Source organism: Salmo trutta, chromosome 6 (genome assembly GCF_901001165.1).
Source record: "Salmo trutta chromosome 6, fSalTru1.1, whole genome shotgun sequence".
Lineage (NCBI taxonomy): Eukaryota > Metazoa > Chordata > Actinopteri > Salmoniformes > Salmonidae > Salmo > Salmo trutta.
In genome coordinates, this window is record NC_042962.1 from 10,210,259 (window position 1) to 10,235,555 (window position 25,297).

Genomic DNA, 25,297 nt, shown 5'->3' on the forward strand with positions numbered 1-25,297 from the left:
AGCAGACACTCTGATACCAGAGTCACTTATAGTAGTGAGTCATTTAGCAGACGCTCTTATCCAGAGTCACTTACAGTAGTGAGTCATTTAGCAGACACTCTGATCCAGAGTCACTTACAGTAGTGAGTCATTTAGCAGACACTCTTATCCAGAGTCACTTACAGTAGAGAGTCATTTAGCAGACACTCTGATACCAGAGTCACTTATAGTAGTGAGTCATTTAGCAGACGCTCTTATCCAGAGTCACTTACAGTAGTGAGTCATTTAGCAGACACTCTGATCCAGAGTCACTTACAGTAGTGAGTCATTTAGCAGACGCTCTTATCCAGAGAGACTTACAGTAGTGAGTCATTTAGCAGACACTCTGATCCAGAGTCACTTACAGTAGAGAGTCATTTAGCAGACACTCTGATCCAGAGTCACTTACAGTAGAGAGTCATTTAGCAGACACTCTGATCCAGAAGGAATACATTAGAGATCTAGCACTTATAACAGACACTGTGAAACTCTATAGTTAAGATTGGAATATATATTTATTTGTCTCTCGTAGCGTGTGTGTGTGTGTGTGTGTGCACGTGTGTGTGTGCGTGTGCATGTGTGTATGTGTGCATGCGCGTGTGCGTGTGCGTGCGTGTGTGTGTGTGCGCACGTGCGTGTGTGCGTGTGTGTGTGTGCGTGTGCGTGTGGCTGGGCTGTGCTGGAGTGTGTGACTGTGAGTGTTTATATAAGCCACTGCATCAGATAACTGTTCTCCTGCAGTGTATTTATACCACTATGGGCCTCCAGTTGAATATTTAATAAAGCATGGAGTTGTTTCACCTGGAACACAGGGATCAGGTTTAATCTGCACACACACACTACGTCATAGTATCTTCCTCCAAAAGGTCACAACATTCCCAGGTTTTCCAGAAATCACACTTAGATGATTACTGAAAAAATCTGAATCCTCCAACTAGGATTTCTGAAAAACCTGAGAATTTTGGAAATATAACCAGAACTTTGCAACCCTTCTCCCTCTATGATGAAACCCAGACACAACAGCACGAAAATAGTGTGTTTGGTTTGAGACCCTACCCAGCAAACTGGGAACATTCCCAAAACATTAGGTAAGATTACCATTAAGTTGTAGTTAGGGTTTTATCTAACATTAGGATGATAACATCCCAAAAGCATTCAGAGAATGACAACAAAATTGTTGTTTTTGTTTTTAAATGTTTTAGATGAAATACCTATACTAACATTCACTAAAATGTTGTGCTGGACATCTGTAATAATAACATTCCCCTCAAATTCTCATTAGGTTTCCAAGTAATGTACCAGGAATGTTTTCCCAGCAAACCAACATTTGTTGCGTGAAAGTTCCCAGAACATTTGTTAGGTTGCGGAAAATGTTCTCATAACACAAAAACTATCCAGTCGCGCTGATGATATATACAATGTTTGTATAAAATAGTCACTTGATTTTACAAGAACGTTCCCAGAACACATTTTGTCTGTTCTTTATAGGTTCCCATAATGTTTCCTTAGTTTCTGGGAACATTGTGGGGATATGACAAAAGATAGGCTCCCAAAACACTAAAACTGTCCAATTGTGCTGACATTCAGATAATGTTTGTATTTGGGTGCTAAAAACATTCCTTTGATGTTGCAAGAATGTTGATAGAACAGCCTTTCTGAGTTCTTTAAAAGTTCCCAGAACATTTAATTAGTTTGTGGGAACAGTGTGGGTACATTACAAGAGATAGTATGCTCATTTGGGATGACATGTATACAATGATTACGTTAGGTTGCACAGAACATTCCCTTAATGTTGTAAGAATATTCTTGCGATATTCCAGATGGTTGCACAGAACATTCCCTTAATGTTGTAAGAACATTCTTGCGATATTCCAGATGGTTGCACAGAACATTCCCACAACGTGGCGTAACGTTCCTCAATTTCCAAATAAGTATGTTTTTATGACTTGTCACGTCCTGACCAGTAATAGGGGTTATTTGTTATTATAGTTTGGTCAGGACGTGGCAGGGGGTGTTTGTTTCATTTGTTTTGGGCTATGTATTTAGGTAGAGGGGTATTTGTTTTATATGGTTCGGGGTGTGTGTGTATGTAGAGGGGTGTTGGACTTATGTGTCCCGGGGTTTTTGGTTTATGTTCTTGTTTTGTATTCTAGGGTTTCTATGTTGTGTATTTCTTTGTTGGCCTGGTGTGGCTCTCAATCAGGAACAGCTGTACATCGTTGTTTCTGATTGAGAGTCATACTTAGGGAGCCTGTTTTCCACCTGTCCCTTTGTGGGAGATTGTTTTTGCTCTGCTGTGTATAGCCTGCGAAACTGTCGTTCTTTGTTTATTGTTTTTTCCTGTTCTCATATAAATAAAATAATGATGAGCACGCAACCCGCTGCACCTTGGTCTAATCCCTTTGACTATCGTGACAATACCTGTCACGTCCTGACCATGTTAAGATGTTATTTTCTATGGTAGAGTAGGTCAGGGCGTGACAGGGGGTGTTTTTCTATGTTTTGTATTTCTATGTTCATGTTCTATTTGTGTATTTCTGTTGGTTTTGTTTGGGATGATCTCCAATTAGAGGCAGCTGGTCCTCGTTGTCTCTAATTGGAGATCATACTTAAGTAGGGTTTTTTTCCACCTGGTGTTGTGGGATCTTGTTTTTGTACAGCTCTGTGTAAGCCTGCAGAACGTAATGTTCGTTTTCCTTTTTGTTATTTTGTTTAGTGTTCTGAGTCAAATAAAAGTAAACATGAGCACTTACCACTCTGCACCTTGGTCTCCTCTTTACGACGACCGTTACAATGACATTCATAGCATATTTGTTTTGTCTAAGAAGGTTAAAAAAGGAAGCATGAAATTCCTGATTGACCATACCGCCATGACTATATACTGAAAAAAGACATACAGTACATTCGAAAAGTATTCAGACCCCTTGACTTTTACCTAATTTTGTTACGTTACAGCCTTATTCTAAAATTTATTACATCGTTTTTTTCCCCTCATCAATCTACACACAATACCCCATAATGACATTGAAAAAAACTGTTTTTAGAAATGTTTTGCAAATTTAGTAAAGAAAAAACAACTGAAATATCATGTTTACATAGGTATTCAGACCCTTTACTCAGTACTTTGTTGAAGCACCTTTGGCAGCGATTACAGCCAAGAGTATTCTTGGGTATGATGCTACAAGCTTGGCACACCTGTATTTGGGGAGTTTCTCCCATTCTTCTCTGCAGATCCTCTCAAGCTCTGTCAGGTTGGATGGGGAGCGTTGCTGCACTGCTGTTTTCAGGTCTCTCCAGAAATGTTCGACCCGGTTCAAGTCCAGGCTCTGGCTGGGCCACTCAAGGACGTTCAGAGCCTTGTCCCGAAGCCACTCCTGCGTTGTCTTGGCTGTGTGCTTAGGGTCATTTACCTGTTGGAAGGTGAACCTTCACCCCAGTCTGAGGTCCTGAGCACACTGGAGCAGGTTTTCATCAAGGATCTCTCTGTACTTTGCTCCATTCATCTTTCCCTCAATCCTGACTAGTCTCTCAGTCCCTGCAGCTGAAAAACATCCCCACAGCATGATGCTGTCACCACCGTGCTTCACTGTAGGAATGGTGCCTGGTTTCCTCTAGAAGTGACGCTTGGCATTCAGGCCAAAGAGTATGATCTTGGTGTCATCAGACCGGAGAATCCAGTTTCTCATGGTTTGAGAGTTTTTAGGTGCCTTTTGTCAAACTCCAAGCGGGCTGTCATGTGCCTTTTACTGATGAGTGGCTTCCGTCTGGCAACTCTACCATAAAGGCCTAATTGGTTGAGTGCTGCAGAGATGGTTGTCCCTCGAAGTTTCTCCCATCTCCACAGAGGAACTCTGGAGCTCTGTCAGAGTCACTTAGGTTCTCTGTCACCTCCCTGACCAAGGCCCTTCTCCCACGCCCACGATTGCTCAGCTTGGCCGAGTGGCCAGCTCTAGGAAGAGTCTTGGTTGTTCCAAACTTCTTCCATTTAAGAATGATGGAGGCCACTGTGTTTTTGGGGACCTTCCCCAGATCTGTGCCTCGACACAATCCTGTCTCGGAGCTCTGCGGACAATTACTTCAACCTCATGGCTTGGTTTTTGCTCTGACATGCACTGTCAACTGTGGGACATTATATAGACAGGTGTGTGCCTTTCCAAATCAGTCTCATAGCAAAGGGTCTGAATACTTATGTAAATTAGGTATTTTTTTATTTTATATTTTCAGAAATGTCTAAACCTGTTTTCGCTTCGTCATTATTGGGTATTTTGTGTGGATTGATGAGGATTTTTTTAAATCAATTTTTGAATAAGGCTCTAATGTAACAAAATGTGGAAAATGCAAGAGAGCTTGACTGGTGGTACATAGGATAGAAACCTGGCTTGGGTACCAGACATTGCAAGTTCAAACCACATGTGCAAATTGTGAATTTCTGAAGTGTGAACAAGATGATCGTGTTTGTACGATTAAATGCTATTCAAATGACCTATTAATGAAATGAAAATGCTGTGTGTCTCCATATAACTTTCAAATGTGAATTGCCATTAACTCTGAAGAGAAACATAAAGAGAATGTATTCCAGTCTGCTTTATGGAGCTACAAATTTAGAATGTTATTTACTTAATATTAAGTTAAACTTAAATATAAAATGTTCTTAAAGTGTAACACGGGTCGTATAAAGGAGACCAAGGCGCGGTGTGTGAAGTGCTCATATTTATTTTTAATGAAACACTGAAGACAAAAAATAACAAAACGACCAAGCAGTTCCGTAAGGTACACTTGACAAGACGGAAAACAACTACCCACACCCACACATGAAAAACAGGCTGCCTAAGTATGGCTTCCAATCAGAGACAACGATAGACGCCGGCCTCTGATTGGAAACCATACCTGGCCAAAACATAGAAAACCAAAACATAGAAATAGAAATCTAGAAAACCCCACATAGAAACAGAAAACCAAAACCACTCAAAACACCCACCTGTCACGCCCTGACCACTCTACTATGGAAAATTACCTCTTACAAGGGTCAGGACGTGACATAAAGTTCCTGAAATGTTCTGTGGACCTCCAAGACAAGGTAAAATGTATATTGCAAGTTCACAGAACGTCTGTCCTCGGTTGCAACATTCACTACCAAGTTCCAAACAGACTCTGGAAACAACGTCAGCACAATAACTGTTTGTTGGGTGCTTCATTAAATGGGTTTCAATGGCCGAGCAGCCGCACACAAGCCTAAGATCACTATACGCAATGCCAAGCGTTGGCTGGAGTGGTGTAAAGCCCGCCATCGTTGGACTCTGGGGCAGTGGAAACACGTTCTCTGGAGTGATGAATCACGCTTCACCATCTGGCAGTCGGACGGACGAATCTGGGTTTGGCGGATGCCAGGAGAACGCTACCTGCCCCAATGCATAGTGCCAACTGCAAAGTTTGGTGGAGGAGGAATAATGGTCTGGGGCTGTTTTTCATGGTTCGGGCTAGAACCCTTAGTTCCAGTGAAGGGAAATCTTAATGCTACAGCATTCAATGACATTCTAGACAATTATGTGCAACAGTGTTTTGTGGTAACAGTTTGGGGAAGGTCCTTTCCTGTTTCAGCATGACAATACCCCTGTGCAAGGGAAAGGGCAATCCATGCAAAAATGGTTTGTCGAGATCGGTGTGGAAGAACTGGCAGAGCCCTGACCTCAACCCCATCGAACACCTTTGGGATGAATTGGAACACTGACTGCGAGCCAGGCCTAAACGGCCAACATCCGTGCCCAACCTCACTAAGTCCCTGTAGCAATGTTGCAACATCTAGTGGAAAGCCTTCCCAGAAGAGTGGAGGCTGTTATAGCCGCAAAGGGGGGACCAACTCCATATTAATGCCCACGATTTTGGAATGAGATGTTCGATGAGCAGGTGTCCACATACTCATGGCAATGTAGTGTGTTTGATTGTCAGCACAACTGGACAGTCTTATTGTTTTGGGAACCTATCTCTTGTAATATCCACACAATGTTCCCACAGCCTAGAGGAACGTTCTTAGAACCTTTAAAGAGCAGACATAATGTGTTTTGGGAACGTTCTTGTAACATTAGTTTAATGTTTTTTGCAGTCTAAAAGAAACATTGTAGAATTATCCGAACAACTGTGTTTTGGGAACATTTTCTTTTTTATGTCCACAAAATGTTCACACCAGACTAATCCCACAACCTTATGAAACCATTTGGAAATCTTTAAAGAACATGTTAAATGTGTTCTAGAAATGTTCTTGCAACATAAGGCAAATGTTTTATACAAACATTCCATAATCATCATTATGACTGGACAGTTTTTGTGTTATGAGAACATTTGCCGCGACCTAACGAATGTTCTGGGAACTTTCACAGAACCAATTTTGGTTCGCTGGGTAGTCTGCTGAAGTAATGACTGCAGGTTTTAAAACATCTTCATCCATTACTTCAGTGTCTGATGAATCAGTTATCATGGCCTTGTGTTAATGAGAGACACTGCAACCAAAGAGACATTGTAATCAGCAGACATGCTTTGGCTTATTATAGAGGGAAAATACAGCCTGGAGCCAGGAGCTTTCTGAGGATGTAGTGTGCGTGTGTGTGTGTGTGTTTGTATCTGCACATTGTTAAATCGTGTGTTCACTGCCAGCGAGCCTCAGCATGGGGCGTGTGACTGTGTGTAGTTCACCTTTAGAGAAATATGCATGGTGACTGTCAGTAGCATGAGGTGAAGGAGCTGAGCTAGGTGGAAACATATGCTGTGCTACTGTCTCTGAGGATCTAGAGGAATACATTAGATAACCCTGCACTGAGTTGGGATAGAAGCAGCTTCCTCACTGTGGCTTGGTGCAAAATGAATGACTTGATAGTGGACTTCAACTGGACAGGATATCAATCTGTTGCCATAAAAATACTGTTAGAGGTTATAGCTTCTATAAATCTGTCTGTTACCATATAGAGACTGTTAGAGGTTATAGCTTCTATGAATCTGTCTGTTACCATATAGAGACTGTTATATATTGTAGCTTCTATAAATCTATCTGTTACCATATAGAGACCTACAGAAGTGGAAGAAGTGTTAGGTGTAATTGTAATTTCCTGTCGTCGTCATCGTCCCCCTCTCTCCTGTCCTCTTTCCCGTCTCCCCCCACCCTAGGTGACGTCTAGTCGTGCCGCTCAGCAGAGGCAGCAGGCAGGGGGAGGTAGTGGAGGAGACTCCTTCTCTCAGAGCCATGGCAGTGCCTTCCACCTACCAGATGCACAGCAGACCTCTACCGGTATATATCTACATTATATACCTACAATGTGTACATAATATTGTATTGACTGGATGTAAAGAGAGATCATGTCATTCAAGAGACAAGGATCGACACACGACATCCAATCCTTTTAGCTTTTATTATAACTTATTGTGTTATTATACAGTACATACCATTATACATAAAGATAATGTATTGTATTATTACACAGTACATACCATTATACATAAAGATAACGTATTGTATTATTACACAGTACATACCATTATACATAAAGATAATGTATTGTATTATTATACAGTACATACCATTATACATAAAGATAACGTATTGTATTATTACACAGTACATACCATTATACATAAAGATAACGTATTGTATTATTACACAGTACACACCATTATACATAAAGATAACTGAGACAGAGATAATGCCATAAAAGATGCAAGGAACTGAACATGGCATCCAATCCTTTCAGCTTCGGTGAGAAATTGCCCTTAGACACAGATCTAGAAGCAGTTTACCTTCTCCAAGTCCTAACCTTAACATTAGAGAGGGTACATGCTAACCTTAACATTAAAGAGGGAACATGCTAACCTTAACATTAGAGAGGGAACATGCTAACCTTAACATTAAAGAGGGAACATGCTAACCTTAACATTAGAGAGGGAACATGCTAACCTTAACATTAAAGAGGGAACATGCTAACCTTAACATTAGAGAGGGAACATGCTAACCTTAACATTAGAGAGGGAACATGCTAACCTTAACCATTAGAGAGGGTACATGCTAACCTTAACATTAGAGAGGGAGCATGCTAACCTTAACATTAGAGAGGGAACATGCTAACCTTAACATTAAAGAGGGAACATGCTAACATTAACATTAAAGAGGGAACATGCTAACCTTAACATTAGAGAGGGTACATGCTAACCTTAACATTAGAGAGGGTACATGCTAACCTTAACATTAGAGAGGGTGCATGCTAACCTTAACAATTAGAGAGGGAACATGCTAACCTTAACATTAGAGAGGGTACATGCTAACCTTAACATTAGAGAGGGTACATGCTAACCTTAACATTAGAGAGGGTGCATGCTAACCTTAACAATTAGAGAGGGAACATGCTAACCTTAACATTAGAGAGGGAACATGCTAACCTTAACAATTAGAGAGGGAACATGCTAAACAGAGTTGTGCAGCCCTGTTTTAACCCCTGCTCCGTCTGATTCCAGGTCACTACTACCCGAGTTCCACTCTGCCCACCCAGCGTGTGAGTTCCCCTCTAACCGGGGGAGTAGGAGGAGGTGGAGGGTCTGGTTCTCCCAGCAAGCTCCAGCGCCTGGGTCCAGCCTCAGACACACCAGGCTACGCTACCACACAGCGCCTACCTTCTTCCTCCTCATCATCCTCACCCAACAAACAGTCCCCCGCCAACCGACTCGCCAAGTCTTATAGGTAGGGCCATGTCATTGGTTGGTTTGGAAGGGAAGTAAATGTCATTGGTTGGTTTTGGAGGGGATTGAATGTCATTGGTTGGTTTGGAAGGGGATTGAATGTCATTGGTTGGTTTGGAAGGGGATTGAATGTCATTGGTTAGTTTGGAAGAAGAACAAAGTTATAATGTTACTGCAGTTGTTATTAATTTCTCTGGATTTGAAAATGTATAAAATAAAATAAAAATGGTTTACAATAACTTAACTTATGGTTACAGCACCTCTGTTTCCGTGACGACGACAGGAGGCACCGGATCTCCGCTGAGGGTGGGGTCTCCTCCGAACTCCATAGCATCAGTTGGCGGGGGAGGGGCTAGCGCTTCATCATCCCCCCTGCACCAGGTGTGTATTGATACAAACAGTGCCTTCAGAAAGTACTCATACCCCTTCACTTATTCCACGTGTTGTTGTGGTCCAGCCTGAATTTCTCTCACCTACACTACCGTTCAAAAGTTTGGTGTCACTTAGAAATGTCCTTGTTTTTGAAAGAAAAGCACATTTTTTTGTCCATTAAAATAACATCAAATTGATCAGAAATATAGTGTAGACATTGTTAATGTTGTAAATGACTATTGTAGCTGGAAACGGCTGTTTTTTTATGGAACATCTACATAGGCGTACAGAGGCCCATTATCAGCAACCATCACTCCTGTGTTCCAATGGCACGTTGTGTTAGCTAATCCAAGTTTATAATTTTAAAAGGCTAATTGATCATTAGAAAACCCTTTTTTCAAGTATGTTAGCACAGCTGAAAACTGTTGTGTTGATTATAGAAGCAATAAAACTGGCCTTCTTTAGACTAGTTTAGTATCTGGAGCATCAGCATTTGTGGGTTCGATTACAGGCTCAAAATAGCCAGAATCAAAGAACTTTCTTCTGAAACTCGTCAGTTTATTCTTGTTCTGAGAAATGAAGGCTATTCCATGCGAGAAATTGCCAAGAAAGTGATCTCGTACAGCGCTGTGTACTACTCCCTTCACAGAACAGCGCAAACTGTCTCTAACCAGAATAGAAAGAGGAGTGGGAGGCCCCAGTGCACAACTGAGCAAGAGGACAAGTACATTAGAGTGTCTAGTTTGAGAAACAGACGCCTCATAAGTCCTCAACTGGCAGCTTCATTAAATAGTACCTGAAAAATACCAGTCTCAATGTCAACAGTGAAGACGCGACTCCGGGATGCTGGCCTTCTAGGCAGAGATGCAAAGAAAAAGCGTATCTCAGGCTGGCCAATAAAAATATAAAAGATTAAGATGGGCAAAAGAACACAGACACTGGATAGAGGAATTCTGCCTAGAAGGCCAGCATCCCGGAGTCGCGTCTTCACTGTTGACGTTGAGACTGTTGACATTGAGACTGGTGTTTTGGTGTTTTACTATTTAATGAAGCTGCTAGTTTATAAATTATGTCTGAGTGTTGGAGTGGGCCCCTGGCTATCCGCCAATAAAAAAAAAAGATAAAAAAATTGTGCCATCTGGTTTGTTTAATATAAGTAATTTGAAATGATTTATACTTTTACTTTTGATACTTAAGTACATTTTAGCAATTCCATTTACTTTTGATACTTAAGTATTTTTGAAACCAAAAACTTTTAGATTTTTACTCAAGTGGTGTTTTACTGGGTGACTTTTACTTGAGTAATTTTTTATTAAGGTTTCTTTACTTTTACTCAAGTATGACAATTTAGTAATTTTTCCACCACTGGTATTGCGTTAGTGCCTTTTTGCAAACAGGATGTGTGTTTTGGAATATTTTTACTCTGTGCAGGCTTTCTTCTTTTCACTCTATCATTTAGGTTAGTTTTGTGGAGTATCTACACTGTTGTTGATCCATCCTCAGTTTTCTCCTACCACAGCCATTAAACTCTGTAACTGTTTTAAAGTCACCATTGACCTCATGGTGAAATCCCTGAGCGGTTTCCTTCATCACCGGCAACTGGGTTAGGAAGGACGCCTGTATCTTCGTAGTGACTGGGTGTATTGATACACCATCTCAAGTGTAAGTAATAACTTCACCATGCTCAAAGGGATAGTCAGCGTCTGCTTTTTATTTTTTTACCCATCTACCAATAGGTGCCCTTCTTTGCGAGGCATTGGAAAACCTCCCTGGCCTTTGTGGTTGAATCCACTTTGACATTATAAGCTAGTATCTGTAGGCCAGTTATGTGATCAACAATCTAAATGTAATAAATGTTAAATTCAAGCTGTCTCACAACTAAGTGTTTAACAAGTCAAGTGGTGTGAATACTTTCTGAAGGTATTACATACGTGGATATTCATTGCAAAGATGGAAGTGCACATTATTCTTAAGTGACATTAGATAATCGTGAATGTTGTACACATGTGATTCCCTAGATGAGTTCGGGCATAGGGAGCTACGCTACTCTGTCTCCTAAAAGACTGGCTGCTCACCACGCCTCCGACCAGTACAAGATATCACACGAGCTCTATGCTACTGCGACACTCCAGAGGCCCGGTAAGACTATGCTCAACACACATACACACACACTCAAACACACTCAAACACACACACACACACACACACACACACACACACACACACTCACACACACACACACACACACACACACACACACACTCACACACATGCACACACACACACACACACACACGTACACGCACTCACACACACACTCAAACAGACACTCACATGCACACACACACATACCTACACACACGCACGATGCATCCCTCAAGGTGAATCCCTATATGAATGCAATGCAAGCACTGAATCTTTCCCTCTCTGCTGTTATTTACTCTTCCGTATAGAGATAATTGGGTCCTTGGTCAATAGCTTGTCTTTAACATGTTATGTGGTCTGACTGTTGTCCTTGGTGTGAGGGAGTTGTTGACGCGGTTCATGGGGAGTGAGTAGCTCTGGTTTGTTAAGACAAAACTGTGGTTAGAAGCCAGACAACAAAGTTTAAATTAAGCCTCTAAAATCGATAGGTCAATATATCCTCAAGTAGCTGGGAGAGAGTGAGCTGTCTAGCTGGGAGATAGTGAGCTGTCTAGCTGGGAGATAGTGAGCTGTCTAGCTGGGAGATAGTGAGCTGTCAAGCTGGGAGATAGTGAGCTGTCTAGCTGGGAGATAGTGAGCTGTCAAGCTGGGAGATAGTGAGCTGTCTAGCTGGGAGATAGTGAGCTGTCAAGCTGGGAGAGAGTGAGCTGTCTAGCTGGGAGATAGTGAGCTGTCTAGCTGGGAGATAGTGAGCTGTCTAGCTGGGAGATAGCGAGCTGTCTAGCTGGCAGAGAGTGAGCTGTCTAGCTGGGAGATAGTGAGCTGTCTAGCTGGGAGATAGTGAGCTGTCTAGCTGGCAGAGAGTGAGCTGTCTAGCTGGCAGAGAGTGAGCTGTCTAGCTGGGAGAGAGTGAGCTGTCTAGCTGGGAGATAGTGAGCTGTCTAGCTGGGAGAGAGTGAGCTGTCTAGCTGGGAGATAGTGAGCTGTCTAGCTGGGAGAGAGTGAGCTGTCTAGCTGGGAGATAGTGAGCTGTCTAGCTGGCAGAGAGTGAGCTGTCTAGCTGGCAGAGAGTGAGCTGTCTAGCTGGGAGATAGTGAGCTGTCTAGCTGGGAGATAGTGAGCTGTCTAGCTGGGAGAGAGTGAGCGGTCAGTTATGTACAACAGCGAACCAATCATTTAAACAGACATGGCAACAAGAACCCTACAAGCCATGGCTTCCCTCAGCAGAAAAGACAAGGAACAACTTGGAGATGCAAACGAGAGTAATGAACAGCTAAATGATATCCAGGAAATCGTAGCTAAAATGCTCTCAATGCTCACCAAAACAAACAAACTGTTACAATCTGTGATGAAAAAAGTAGATTTGCCAAACATGTTAAGTAGTCTATCATGTTAGACGTGCACCAACAAAGCGTGCGCATGAGCGAACCTTTTGGAAACAAAGCTGCACACTTTTGGAACATGAATTGGACCAGCAAGAAAATAGAATGAGATGAAACAAAATGAGAATATTGTCCTTACCGGAAGACGAGGAAAAAGGGGACCTTTCCAGCTACGTGGTCAACCTGATATCAGAGGTGGGTATATCACCAGATGATCTGGAACGATGCCATAGGATTGGCGTAAAACAGAAGAACGCTTAATACCCTTATATGGTAATCTTCAAGATGTAGAAGTATTAGACCAAAGTCAACATTCTGAAGGCACAGGGGGGAAAGGAGATCAAAATCCAAGGCCAGTCCATTCCATTCATCCAGGATCTGTCTGATAGGCAGCGGGGGAAAAAAAGCCACAAATTCATTCCGATCAGAATAGTCACTAGAGAAAAGAGGAATCAAATCTCAGCTCTGCTTCCCGGCAGTGCTGTGGGTAGAGAAGCAAAAGCAAAGGATGGAATTCAGAAGAGCCGATAATCCCTTCCATTTGAAGAAGATCCCCTTCCTCTGAGAAGAGGAAGAAGTAGGAAAAGGCGATAACCACATTAGGCCACATACAGGATGCCAGCTCATCATAAACTGAGACAATATTCTTCCCCCTCCCCCCAATAAAATCTATACGCTACTTTCCCCAAATAATTCTTCATCTATATGAAGTAACAATAGAAGCCAATGGGCTACGTGGACGTTGGAAAGACAGCATATATAACTGCTCAATGGATGTGTTGTGTATAAGGCAGTTGTGGTGACCGTATTACCACCACACCAGACTAGGACTGTTACAGTGACTGTATTACCACTATACCAGACTAGGACTGTTACAGTGACTGTATTACCACCACACCAGACTAGGACTGTTACAGTGACCGTATTACCACCACACCAGACTAGGACTGTTACAGTGACCGTATTACCACCACACCAGACTAGGACTGTTACAGTGACTGTATTACCACTATACCAGACTAGGACTGTTACAGTGACTGTATTACCACCACACCAGACTAGGACTGTTACAGTGACCGTATTACCACCACACCAGACTAGGACTGTTACAGTGACCGTATTACCACCACACCAGACTAGGACTGTTACAGTGACTGTATTACCACTATACCAGACTAGGACTGTTACAGTGACTGTATTACCACCACACCAGACTAGGACTGTTACAGTGACCGTATTACCACCACACCAGACTAGGACTGTTACAGTGACCGTATTACCACCACACCAGACTAGGACTGTTACAGTGACCGTATTACCACCACACCAGACTAGGACTGTTACAGTAACCGTATTACCACCACACCAGACTAGGACTGTTACAGTGACCGTATTACCACCACACCAGACTAGGACTGTTACAGTGACCGTATTACCACCACACCAGACTAGGACTGTTACAGTGACCGTATTACCACCACACCAGACTAGGACTGTTACAGTGACCGTATTACCACTATACCAGACTAGGACTGTTACAGTGACCGTATTACCGTCACACCGGCGGTCACGAGTCATGAAGGCAGTCAAATTTAGTCATGGTAATTAGGCTTTTCCAAGTGTTGATGCTGCTGATGCTACTCAGCACTGTATTGTCCCTCTAATCACGCTAACATCAATGCAAATGTGATCAAAAATCAAATCAAACACTTCACGAGAGCCCACAAGCTCATTTTGCGCAACATTTCTACTATATTTATTTATAATCTTTCCTAATATTTAGCACATTGCTTCTCTTTACAACAGGAGTACAGCCTAGCTGGCTGACATGAAAATGAACCCCAGGAAAAGCGACCTCCATTCGTTGTTGAAGTGCATACTGTAGATGACATGTATTTTGCTCCCCGTTTCAAGACAGATGCATGATACTGATCCATTCTAAATTAAAACAAATGTCACAAATATATTATTTATTATATGTAAAGACAATATTAAGTCAATAATAGTCTGATGGGTAACAATATTAGCCTATCACTTGTGAATTATATATTATCACTTGTGAATGGCAAAGTATCACTTGTGAATTATATATTATAATGCCCAGCTTGTGTGCAGTAAGACTGGAAACAACGCCTTAAAAAAAAGAAAATCATAGTCGCACACCTCATGTAGCCTAGCCCATAGTCCTATATGTTTTAATAAGGTTAGTATCATACCTCATGTAGCCTAGCCCATAGTCCTATATGTTTTAATAAGGTTAGTATCACACCTCATGTAGCCTAGCCCATAGTCCTATATGTTTTAATAAGGTTAGTATCACACCTCATGTAGCCTAGCCCATAGGCCTATATGTTTTAATAAGGTTAGTATCACACCTCATGTAGCCTAGCCCATAGGTCTATATGTTTTAATAAGGTTAGTATCACACCTCATATAGTCCTATATGTTTTTAGATGCACTATTGTAAAGTGGTTGTTCCACTGGATATCATAAGGTGAATGCACCAATTTGTAAGTCGCTCTGGATAAGAGTATCTGCTAAATGACTTAAATGTAAATGTAGCCTAGCCCATAGGTCTACATGTTTTAATAAGGTTAGTATCACACCTCATGTAGCCTAGCCCATAGGTCTATGTGTTTAAATAAGGTTAGTATCACACCTCATGTAGCCTAGCCCATAGGTCTATATGTTTTAATAAGGTTAGTATCACCCGTCATGTAGCCTAGCCCATAGTCCTATATGTTTTAATAAGGTTAGTATCACACCTCATGTAGCCTAGCCCATAGGTCTATGTGTTTAAATAAGGTTAGTATCACACCTCATGTAGCCTAGCTCATAGTCCTATATGTTTTAATAAGGTTAGTATCACACCTCATGTAGCCTAGCCCATAGTCCTATATGTTTTAATAAGGTTAGTATCATACCTCATGTAGCCTAGCCAATAGGTTTATGTGTTTAAATAAGGTTAGTATCACACCTCATGTAGCCTAGCCCATAGGTCTATGTGTTTAAATAAGGTTAGTATCACACCTCATGTAGCCTAGCCCATAGTCCTATATGTTCTAATAAGGTTAGTATCACCCCTCATGTAGCCTAGCCCATAGTCCCATATGTTTTAATAAGGTTAGTATCACACCTCATGTAGCCTAGCCCATAGGTCTATGTGTTTTAATAAGGTTAGTATCACACCTCATGTAGCCTAGCCCATAGGTCTATATGTTTTAATAAGGTTAGTATCACACCTCATGTAGCCTAGCCCATAGGTCTATGTGTTTTAATAAGGTTAGTATCACACCTCATGTAGCCTAGCCCATAGGCCTACATGTTTTAATAAGGTTAGTATCACATCTAAAGTGGACAAATAACTTCTTAAAAATAAGCACATTAATCTGCTTTACAAGGGGTGTTGAGACTACATTTTTACATCATTTGGTCAAAAAGCAACACGTGAGTTTCAAGTTTGGGGAAGATCATTTTCACCATAAAAATGCACCTTTATAATAAAAGCATTTCATGCATAATTGCATTTGCGGTCACTTTTGATAATGGTGTTTTCCTGCTAATGGAACATTCCCGCTTATAGCCTACTACCAGGTGCGCATTGCTGCGCTTCTAATATCAAGAAATAGCCTAATAGTTTATCAATATTTTAAGCTAAACGTTCTGATCTGTTGTGTCAAGCTCATTGCATATTTTTTTTTTTATGCTAGTGGTTGTATTAATTTGGGATCTATCACATCCTACAACTTTCCCAGACTATGTTTGGAATATTTATTTTACACACAGAATAGAATAGGTCAACTTTTGTACTAACGGGGATAGTAGATTGAGATAGGCTAGTGCTTTTGCTGTTCGTTAGACCTTAAGCATTTTGTTGGCTGACGAAAAATAAATGTGGAGAGTTCTTCCAAGATCTTCAATATGCACTTCGGAATTGGATAAGGACACGCGTAGTTGGGTCCCCGATGTGTCTTTCTTCACTTGTAGCCTGTGAGAAAGACCCGATCATATGACAGAGAGTCATGTGACAGCTTAAGATTGCACAGCAAAAGGCATGGATTTTTTTTAGGGTGCATTACGGCCACAAAGGGGATGCCGCAGTGAAATTCGAGGCATTATCAAGTGATTGTCACATTGTGAATGAGATACTTTTGGAGTGTGTACAGCCTGTGCAAAAAACAAAGCAGAGCTCATGCCTTTTTTCAAACCATCATTAGAGTCTCATCATGCAGCCTTACAATATATTAAAAATCAACACATAGCCCAACGTTTGTAGAACAACTAAAGTTACATTAATACATTTTAATTAAGCATATAGGAGTACCTACTTCTTTGTTAACTGCTCAACACAGAATAGCTGCATGTGCGCACAAAATATTTCAGTTTTATTCAGCTTTATTCAATTGTATTCTTCACACTATGTGAAGCGACTGAAATGACTGCAACACTTAACAAAGATCTGCAGTTAGTTTCAGAGTGGGTGGCAAGGAAAAAGTTCGCCCTAAGTATTTCTAAACCTAAAAGCATTGTATTTGGGACAAATCATTCACTAAACCCTTAACCTCAACTAAATATTGTAATAAATAATGTGGAAATTGAACAAGTTGATATGACTAAACTGCTTGGAATAACCCTGGATTGTAAACTGTCATGGTCAAAACATATTGATGCAGTAGTAGCTAAGATGGGGAGAAGTCTGTCTAATAATAAAGCACTGCTCTGCCTTTTTAACAACACTATCAACAAGGCAGATCCTACAGGCCCCAGTGTTGGTGCACCTGGACTACTGTTCAGTCGTGAGGTCAGGTACCACAGAAAAGGACTTAGGAAAATTGCATTTGGCTCAGAACAGGGCAGCACAGCTGGCCCCTGGCTGTACACAGAGAGCTAACATAATTAATATGCATGTCAATCTCTCCTGGCTCAAAGTGGAGGAGAGATTGATTTCATCACTACTTGTATTTATGAGAGGTATTGACATGTTGAATGCACCGAGCTGTCTATCTGAAGTACTGGCGCACAGCTCGGACACCCATGTATACCCCACAAGACATGCCACAGGAGGTCTCTTCACAGTCCCCAAGTCCAGAACAGACTATGGGAGGCACACAGTACTACATAGAGCCATGACTACATGGAACTCTATTCCACATCGAGTAACTGTGATGCCAGCAGTAAAATTTGATTAAAAACAGACAGAAAAAACACCTTATGGAACAACGGGGACTGTGAAGCAACACAAACATTGGCACAGACACACACACACACACACATACACACACACACGATAACATACACACTATACACACACACACACACACACACACACACACACACACACACACACACACACACACACACACACACACGATAACATACACACTATACACACACACACACACACACACACACACACACACACACACACACACACACACACACACACACACACACACAAACACACACACACACACACACACACACACACACACACACGATAACATACACACTATACACACACACACACACACACACACACACACACACACACACACACACACACACACAAACACACACACACACACACACACACACACACACACACACGATAACATACACACTATACACACACACACACACACACACACACACACACACACACACACACACACACTCACACGATAACATATATACACACACACACACACACACACACACACACACACACACACACACACACACACACACACACACACACACACACATGGATGTAGTACTGTAGATATGTGGTAGTGGGGGAGTAGGGGCCTGAGGGCACACAGTGTGTTGTGAAAACTGTGAATGTATAGTAATGTTTTTAAAATTGTATAAACTGCCTTAATTTTGCTGGACCACAGGAAGAGTAGCTTTAATGGGGATCCATAATAATACACATACAAAAATAATATAAAATGGCCTCCCGAGTGGCGCAGTGGTCTAAGTCACTGCATCGCAGTACTAGCTGTGCTACTAGAGAGCCTGGTTCCAGTCCAGGCTCTGTCGCAGCCGGCCACGACCGGGAGACCCATGCGGCAACGCACAATTGGCCCAGTGTCATCCGGGTTAGGGGAGGGTTTGGCAGGGATGATCCCGGCAGGGATGTTCATCGCGCACTAGTGATTCCTGTGGCGGGCCGGGCACAATGCACGCTGACACGGTCGCCATAGTGTACAGCGTTTCCTCCGACACATTTGTGCGGCTGGCTTTCGGGTTAAGTGGGCATTGTGTCAAAAAGTAGTGCTGCTTGGCTGTGTGGTGTTTCGGAGGACGCACGGCTCTCGACCTTCGCCTCTTCCGAGTCCGTATGGGAGTTGCAGCGATGAGACAAGACTGTAACTACCAAAACCACGAAATTGGGGAGAAAAGGTGGTCATATAATACAAAAACTATAATAACACTATAAAATGATGCCACGGAATTCTAAGTAAATCTTGTCTGCTAAATGAACTAGTAGCCAGATTAGGACCTAACATAAGGACAACTCAGAGTATGCTATTCTGTTCTTCTAAAATAGACTACATTTTCTTCATATCATGTTTCTTTCGACCTGTCTAAAATAAATCATATATTTATGGTGAAGGTGTAGGCTATAATACATGGATTTATTAGACTTTTTAAAATGTAGATTTCTTTCAAAGGTCTTCATCAGTGGCTTGTAGGAAGTTGAAGCCAGGAGATGCTAAATGTGTTTATGTTAATTAACGGTCAATTACCGTGAGACCGACAGTTATTTGCTTGACCATCACTGGCCAATTTCCAGACAGCCACGCTCCTAGTTGTGTACACGTGTGTAGCTGTGGATGTGTGTGAGAGAGTGCGTTTGTGTATATGAATGGGAGGGTGAGAGAAGAGTGAGGGATGCTGAATATGACATTTTGGAGGGTGAGGGAAGAGTGAGGGATACTGAATATGATATGTCGGAGGGTGGGAGAGAATGCATAGGGTAGATGTTGGGCGTGAATGAATGAGAACGGCTAAGTAAGTCGACGGATGGGTGTAAGTATGTCCAAGAGGTGGGGAGGGTGGAAAAAGATGGGAGGTTGGGACAAGCTTGGCTTGGGAGGATAAGGGTGGGCAAGGCTGGTAGGTTGGGACAAGCTTGGCTTGGAAGGATAAGGGTGGGCAAGGCTGGTAGGTTGGGACAAGCTTGGCTTGGAAGGATAAGGATGGGCAAGGCTGGGAGGTTGGACAAGCTTGGATTGAGAGGATAAGGGTGGGCAAGGCTGGGAGGTTGGGACAAGCTTGGCTTGGAAGGATAAGGATGGGCAAGGCTGGGAGGTTGGGACAAGCTTGGCTTGGAAGGATAAGGATGGGCAAGGCTGGGAGGTTGGAACAATTTTGGCTCGGGAGGATAAGGGTGGGCAAGACTGGGAGGTAGGGACAAGCTTAGCTTAGGTGTGCATGGATGGGAGGTTGGGACAAGCTTGGCTTGGGTGTGGTAATGGGGGGTGGCAAACTGAGATGGGGGTTGGGATGGGGTTGGGTTTAGCTTAGGAAAGAGAGAAGAAAGGATTTAACTATACGACAATGTAATTGAATGCATTTTTGTTACTTGCAAAACGTTACTGTAAAATTAGTTCTGGACAGATTAGGAGATGATGTCGATCATTATTATTCCTTGTTATTTTAACTTCCCTGGGCTAGGTGGGACGCTTGTGTCCCACCCTAGTCAACAGCCAGTTTAATCGCGTGCCGCGAAATACAAATGCCTCAAAAATGCTATAACTTCAATTTCTCAAACATATGACTATTTTACACCATTTTGAAGACAAGACTCCCGTTAATCTAACCACATTGTCCGATTTCAAAAAGGCTTTACAGCGAAAGCAAAACATTAGATTATGTCAGGAGAGTACCCTGCCAAAAATAATCATACAGCCATTTTCCAAGCAAGCATATATGTCACAAAAACCAAAACCACAGCTAAATGCAGCACTAACCTTTGAAGATCTTCATCAGATGACACTCCTAGGACATTATGTTATACAATACATGCATGTTTTGTTCAATCAAGTTCATATTTATATCTAAAACCAGCTTTTTACATTTGTATGTGATGTTCAGAACTAGTATACCCACCGAAAACTTCCGGTGAATTTACTAAATTACTTATGGTAAACGTTCACAAAATACATAACAATTATTTTAAGAATTATAGATACAGAACTCCTTTATGCAATCGCGGTGTCAGATTTTAAAATAGCTTTTCCGCGAAAGCACATTTTGCAATATTCTGAGTACATATCTCGGCCATCACGGCTAGCTATTTTGACACACACCAAGTTTGGGACTCACTAAACTCAGAATTACTATTAGAAAAATTGGATTACCTTTGCTGTTCTTCGTCAGAATGCACTCCCAGGACTTCTACTTCAACAACAAATGTTGTTTTGGTTCCGAATAATCCATAGTTATATTCAAATAGCTCCGTTTTGTTCGTGCGTTTAGGTCACTATTCGAAGAGTGATGCGCGATCGCATTTCGTGACAAAAAAATTCAAAATATTCCATTACCGTACTTAGAAGCATGTCAAACACTGTTTAAAATCAATTTTTATGTATTTTTCTCGTAAAATAGCGAAAATATTCCAACCGGACAACGTTGTATTCATTCAAAGGCTGAAAGAATTTTTTTTAGAATTCTCGTGAATGCGCATCTCAGTTTCACTGTCCCCAGGCTGACCACTCACAAACTCTCCTGCTGTTCTTCGCCCAGAGACAGCAGAGACCCCATTACACTTTCTGGCGGCTTTAGAGAGCCAATGGGAGCCTTAGAAAGTGTCACGTTACAGCACAGATGCTGTATTTTTGATAGAGATGCAACAGAAGGACAAGAAATTGTCAGACAGGGCACTTCCTGTATGAAATCTTCTCAGGTTTTGGCCTGCCATATGAGTTCTGTTATACTCACAGACACCATTCAAACGGTTTTAGAAACTTTAGAGTGTTTTCTATCCAAATCTACTAATTCTATGCATATTCTCATTTCTGGGCAAGAGTAGTAACCAGTTTAAATCGGGTACGTTTTTTATCTGGCCGTGCAAATACTGCCCCCTAGCCCCAACAGGTTTTAACTAAGATTCAATGGTGGTTATTGGTGAGAGTGGAGAGGGGCTTTATCCGGGGGATTGGGATGGACTGACTGGGAGGCATCAGACACTCCTCTGAGGTGTGTGTGAGGGGCCTCCACTCAACTCACGTCAGTCTCTCGGTGGACCCACCCTTCCCAAGTAGACCCCACCAGCCGCTATATTTTAATTTAATTTACAATGCAATACAAACTGACTACAGTATTTCGGTGGCAGTCTTTCTCCAGTGTAATGTACAATGATAATGTACAATGATAATCCACAGACGTCTGCTACATTAGGAGAGGAGCTGGAGCTTAAAAGGCCTAAAAAGGCACAGCGCCTCAAAGAACACTTTACTTTATGTTTTCTTTGTCTGTTTTCTGTTAAATGTCTGCTCAGCTCACATGCTCTTTCTATGTAATGTATACAATAACTATGTATTTATACTATGATCCTCCCACCGCCCACCGCTAAAATGTTTTTATCAGGTTCTTCAATGAAAGACGAAACAGATAAAGGTCAACAGTTTATTTTAGACAAGTAAAGACCAACAAAATCCAACTTATCACATGGAATGTGAATGGTTCTCGAACACTTAAAGAGATTGTCAGCAGATGTGGTTTTCTTGCAAGATTTACATAAAAAAAGGAGAAATGTAATATTTAAAGAGGAGCTGAGTTAGAGAGGCCTATGCTGCTACCTACAGTAGTAACAGCAGATGTGTAGGCATCCTGATAAATAAGAATACACCCTATTCCCTTATATCCCAGCACACATACCAAGAAGGCCGTTTTCTCATGTTGAATTGTACCTTACATGGTGAAAAATACACATTGATTTTATTGTATATGCCACCAAATTCCGTATTATTAAATATTGAAATAGCATGGACGACCGAGAAAAACAAATCGGTATAATTTAAGGTCATGTGGCAAGTAATAATGCAGCCACTAGAGATGGGGGTGTGGCACTAGGAATGGAGGTGTGGCACTAGCGATGGGGTGACTAAGGATGGGGGTGTGACACTAGGGATGGGGGTGTGGCACTAGCGATGGGGTGACTAGGGATGGGGGTGTAGCACTAGGGATGGGGGTGTGGCACTATGGATGGGGGTGTGGCACTAGCGATGGGGTTACTAGGGATGGGGGTGTAGCACTAGGGATGGGGGTGTGGCACTATGGATGGGGGTGTGGCACTAGCGATGGGGTTACTATGGATGGGGGTGTGGCACTATGGATGGGGGTGTGGCACTATGGATGGGGTTGTGGCACTAGGGATGGGGGTGTGGCACTAGGGCTGGGGGTGTGGCACTAGGGATGGGGGTGTGACACTAGGGATGGGGGTGTGGCACTAGGGATGGGGGTGTGGCACTAGGGATGGGGGTGTAGCACTAGGGATGGGGGTGTAGCACTAGGGATGGGGGTGTGACACTAGGGATGGGGGTGTGACCCTAGGGATGGGGTGACTAGGGATGGGGGTGTGGCACTATGGATGGGGGTGTGGCACTAGCGATGGGGTGACTAGGGATGGGGGTGTAGCACTATGGATGGGGGTGTGGCACTAGCGATGGGGTGACTATGGATGGGGGTGTGGCACTATGGATGGGGGTGTGGCACTAGGGATAGGGGTGTGGCACTAGGGATGAGGGTGTGGCACTAGGGATGGGGTGTTACACTAGGGATGGGGGTGTGGCACTAGCGATGGGGTGACTAGGGATGGGGGTGTGGCACTATGGATGGGGGTGTGGCACTAGCGATGGGGTGACTATGGATGGGGGTGTGGCACTATGGATGGGGGTGTGGCACTAGGGATGGGGGTGTGGCACTAGCGATGGGGTGACTAGGGATGGGGGTGTGGCACTATGGATGGGGGTGTGGCACTATGGATGGGGGTGTGGCACTAGGGATGGGGGTGTGGCACTAGGGATGGGGGTGTGGCACTAGGGATGGGGGTGTGACACTAGTCATGGGGGTGTGGCACTAGGGATGGGGGTGTGACACTAGGGATGGGGGTGTGACACTAGGGATGGGGGTGTAGCACTAGGGATAGGGGTGTGACACTAGGGATGGGGGTGTGACACTAGGGATGGGGGTGTGGCACTAGGGAGGGGGGTGTGGCCCAATAACAGACCCATCGTTCTACACTAAGGTGCTGCGCTGTGGTTTTATGATGATATTTATAGAACCGTATTATAATACCATCCATGTTTCCTGTGTGTGTGTTTGTGGAATGTCGTCTCTTCTAAAAACATGCATTTATACAGATGCTTCAATGGGCTCGTTGTAGAGAACAGAACACAGGCCAAGGTTGTGCTGTTTGCAGAGAGTTCTGTTGACATGAATGTAGACACATTCTATGAGATGGCCTTAGCTGTTGTCAGGTCATTTTCTATTCCATCAGTTCCAGAGATTAGACTAAATTCCATTGTCAGAATTGTGAAGCGCTATTATTCTTAGCATATAATTTATTTCTTCTTTTGAAACAAGATGGGAGCTGACAGTGAACCCACACTTCTAGCTCTAGCATGACTGCCGTACTGAATGTTTGGGTTGTGTTGCGCCAGCTACTCGTTTAATCATAATAAAGTCTTAATTCAGAAGTTTGATAGTCATTGACATTGAGCAGAAACATCAAAGTAAGAACTTCAATGCCTTTGTTTATAGAAAGAGGTAAATCCCCAGGAGCAGCGGGCTAAATAATTACTTAGTGGTGCCGTGCTGTGGTTTTCTCATCATATTTATACAGTACCTTATTATAATACCGTCCATGTTTCCTTTTTAGCACACAGACAGGAAGTTAAGAGCAGAACACAGGCAGCAGGGGACTTTTTTGCATATTCCTTTTCTTTTCTCCTCCTTGTGTTTTCCTGACTGTATATAGTGTCATGGGAGGCCAGTTCCCTCTCTCCCTCTCTCCAACCCTCTCTCCATCCATCCACCCATCCCTCCCTCCTAACTTCAGTTGTACACTTTGATTTGGGGAGCCTCAGCAGTGACTCAGTTAGTGTCCATGAGACATCAAAGAAGGGAGGGAAGAGAGGAGGAGAAGAGAGGTGGATGACAAAAATGAAACAGGCAATAAAGGAGTGTGTCCATTACTCTAATTAGTGCTCTCCTTTTCTCTATTCCCTTCATCCTCTCTCCTCTTTTCTGTCCACATTCAAACACTTATTTTTGTAAATAACCATCAGTGGAGTGTCAAAGGGAGGCAGCTTCCTTCAGTTTATAACTAATTATCTAGTCTTAGTTCTCTCTCTCGCACACACACACACACACACACACTCCCCCCTCTCTTTCTGTCTCTCTCTCTCTCTCTCTCTCTCTCTCTCTCTCACCCCCCCTTCCCTCTCCTCTCCATCTTCACTCCTCTCATCCTCCCAGGCAGGCCTTGCCATACATTTGTGAAGCGGTGTAATTAACAAGCGTTCAGTAAGGAAAGGTCATAGGTGTCTGTGTTCCGGGACTCCTGCCAAGAGGAAGGGGAAACACATACAATGTGGAAAAGGTCGTTTTACATCCTACTATTTTTATTGCTGCCGTTAGACAATGTGCTCTAT

General features: G+C 42.7%; 1 protein-coding gene across 4 annotated transcripts in view; it reads left to right on the forward strand.

The window, feature by feature from the left end:
• Positions 1–25,297, forward strand: part of LOC115195395 (catenin delta-2-like) — a 562,679-nt gene that overhangs the window by 250,796 nt on the left and 286,586 nt on the right. For all 4 annotated transcript variants that reach the window (XM_029755212.1, XM_029755211.1, XM_029755213.1 and 1 more), the window contains 4 exons: positions 7,174–7,294; positions 8,512–8,734; positions 8,991–9,114; positions 11,124–11,244. In XM_029755212.1, the coding sequence (XP_029611072.1) occupies positions 7,174–7,294; positions 8,512–8,734; positions 8,991–9,114; positions 11,124–11,244 (589 nt within the window). The remainder of the gene's footprint in view (positions 1–7,173; positions 7,295–8,511; positions 8,735–8,990; positions 9,115–11,123; positions 11,245–25,297) is intronic.